The 1529-nt window shown below is 40.4% G+C and overlaps 1 protein-coding gene across 1 annotated transcript; it reads left to right on the forward strand.

Annotated features, from left to right (window-relative positions):
• Positions 1-190: 190 nt before the first annotated feature.
• Positions 191-1204, forward strand: SARC_15920 (hypothetical protein; the record flags this gene model as incomplete). Its single annotated transcript, XM_014289967.1, has 4 exons — positions 191-287; positions 580-715; positions 849-944; positions 1140-1204. Coding segments are annotated over 4 exons (394 nt in total), but the record flags the coding sequence as incomplete, so codon positions are not given.
• Positions 1205-1529: the final 325 nt, after the last annotated feature.

A 1529-nucleotide genomic window follows, 5' to 3' on the forward strand; every position in this document is an offset into this window, starting at 1 on the left:
ATNTAGTAGTATGTATAGTACGTACGTATATATATATATATATATATATATATATATATCACTTGTATATACACGTACTTTTAAATGTATATATGCTCATATGTAGGTGGAAGTATCCGCGTAACTGTCTTGACATGTTTTCCTATGGTGGTTTTTCATATCTGATTCAAGTTTCGCTGGAATCTCACAGGGTTGCTTACTCACAAAAGGATGTGAAACTTACCTTCAAGAAAGCCGGGAAAGATTTTAAGGATGTTGACGGCATTGCATACATTTCAAGTCAGAGGGTAAGTGCGTATACATTAAGGTGAGAGATTAGTTCAACCTTATTTTTCTACCTGCGATGATATATCAAACTGAATCTCGGATAGGGGAGCATGAATATGTTGGTCTGAGATGAAGAAGTGTTCGGTTAGACCGATGCGTTGAAAGCATTCTGAACCGAAATCACGAACACGGTTGGGGGATTATTTGCGATCAGACCGTGGTAGCAATTTTCCTTTATACGATCGGCTTTGTAATGGGTTGTCTTTCAACTAATCTGTAGTCATACTGTTTAATGGCATGCGTTTCATATAGATCGTTTTCGCCGCGACGAATCCGAAGAAATTTCAAACGATTGATATGCCCAGGAGGTGTATCAAAGATTTGAATGTTGAACAACCTGTCTTCGGATCCAACTACATCAGTCTAAGATTGGAGCCGGAAGTAAACGGTACGTTTTTTAATGAAGCTAAGTATGTTAAGATAGAAGAACATCAATTCAACTAGTGTTACCTCTTGTATGTCGAGGCATCCGCAGGTAAATCATGTTCATGTCTCTGGCAACGAACAAATCGAAATTATAGGTGGTTTAGATAGAACCGAGGAAGTGAAGATGGATTTCAAGGCTGGAGGCGCCATCAATTTTGCGAAAGCCGCCAACGTATCTTTTCGGCAAGCAGGTATGTTAATTTTTGTGTCTAATTCTGCCACCGTTAAGCCTCCTCCCGTTGTATGGTTTGTGTACAGGGTTTGTATGCATCTGTGCGTGAGCTGCACCACTTTATTCCCCACGTATGACTGTATGACGTGTGTATATTTCCCCTTGGTTCGTTGCTACACACGTTATCGCACTTACGCCTCTCTTTTCCTATTAGCTGTGTTCACGATGTCCAGCTGCAAGGCTATCGCCAAACCTATCTACTTTCAGTTGTCGGAGTAGAATTGTATTTGCTATACTTCGTGCTTCACAGCTGTGCCTTGTGCCTGGCTATGTATCAATTACAACCGTCCCTAACACTGCTTGTCGCTATGTATTGTATCCATTTTCACCTGGCTACTGTTTTTTCGCAGCTATCAATACAGGGATTGTTCCACAGCAGCAAGGGCATGGACCTGCAATGCCACAAGAGGCCGGCAAAGTTGGCCCTGGTATGTAATTTTATACTCGTGTCCACATATGCAACTGCATATATATATATATATATATATATATATTGCATGCATATATATGCCATACATATATATCGCGCACACACACACATATA

This window comes from Sphaeroforma arctica (assembly GCF_001186125.1).
Source record: "Sphaeroforma arctica JP610 unplaced genomic scaffold supercont1.6983, whole genome shotgun sequence".
NCBI classification, from domain to species: domain Eukaryota; class Ichthyosporea; order Ichthyophonida; genus Sphaeroforma; species Sphaeroforma arctica.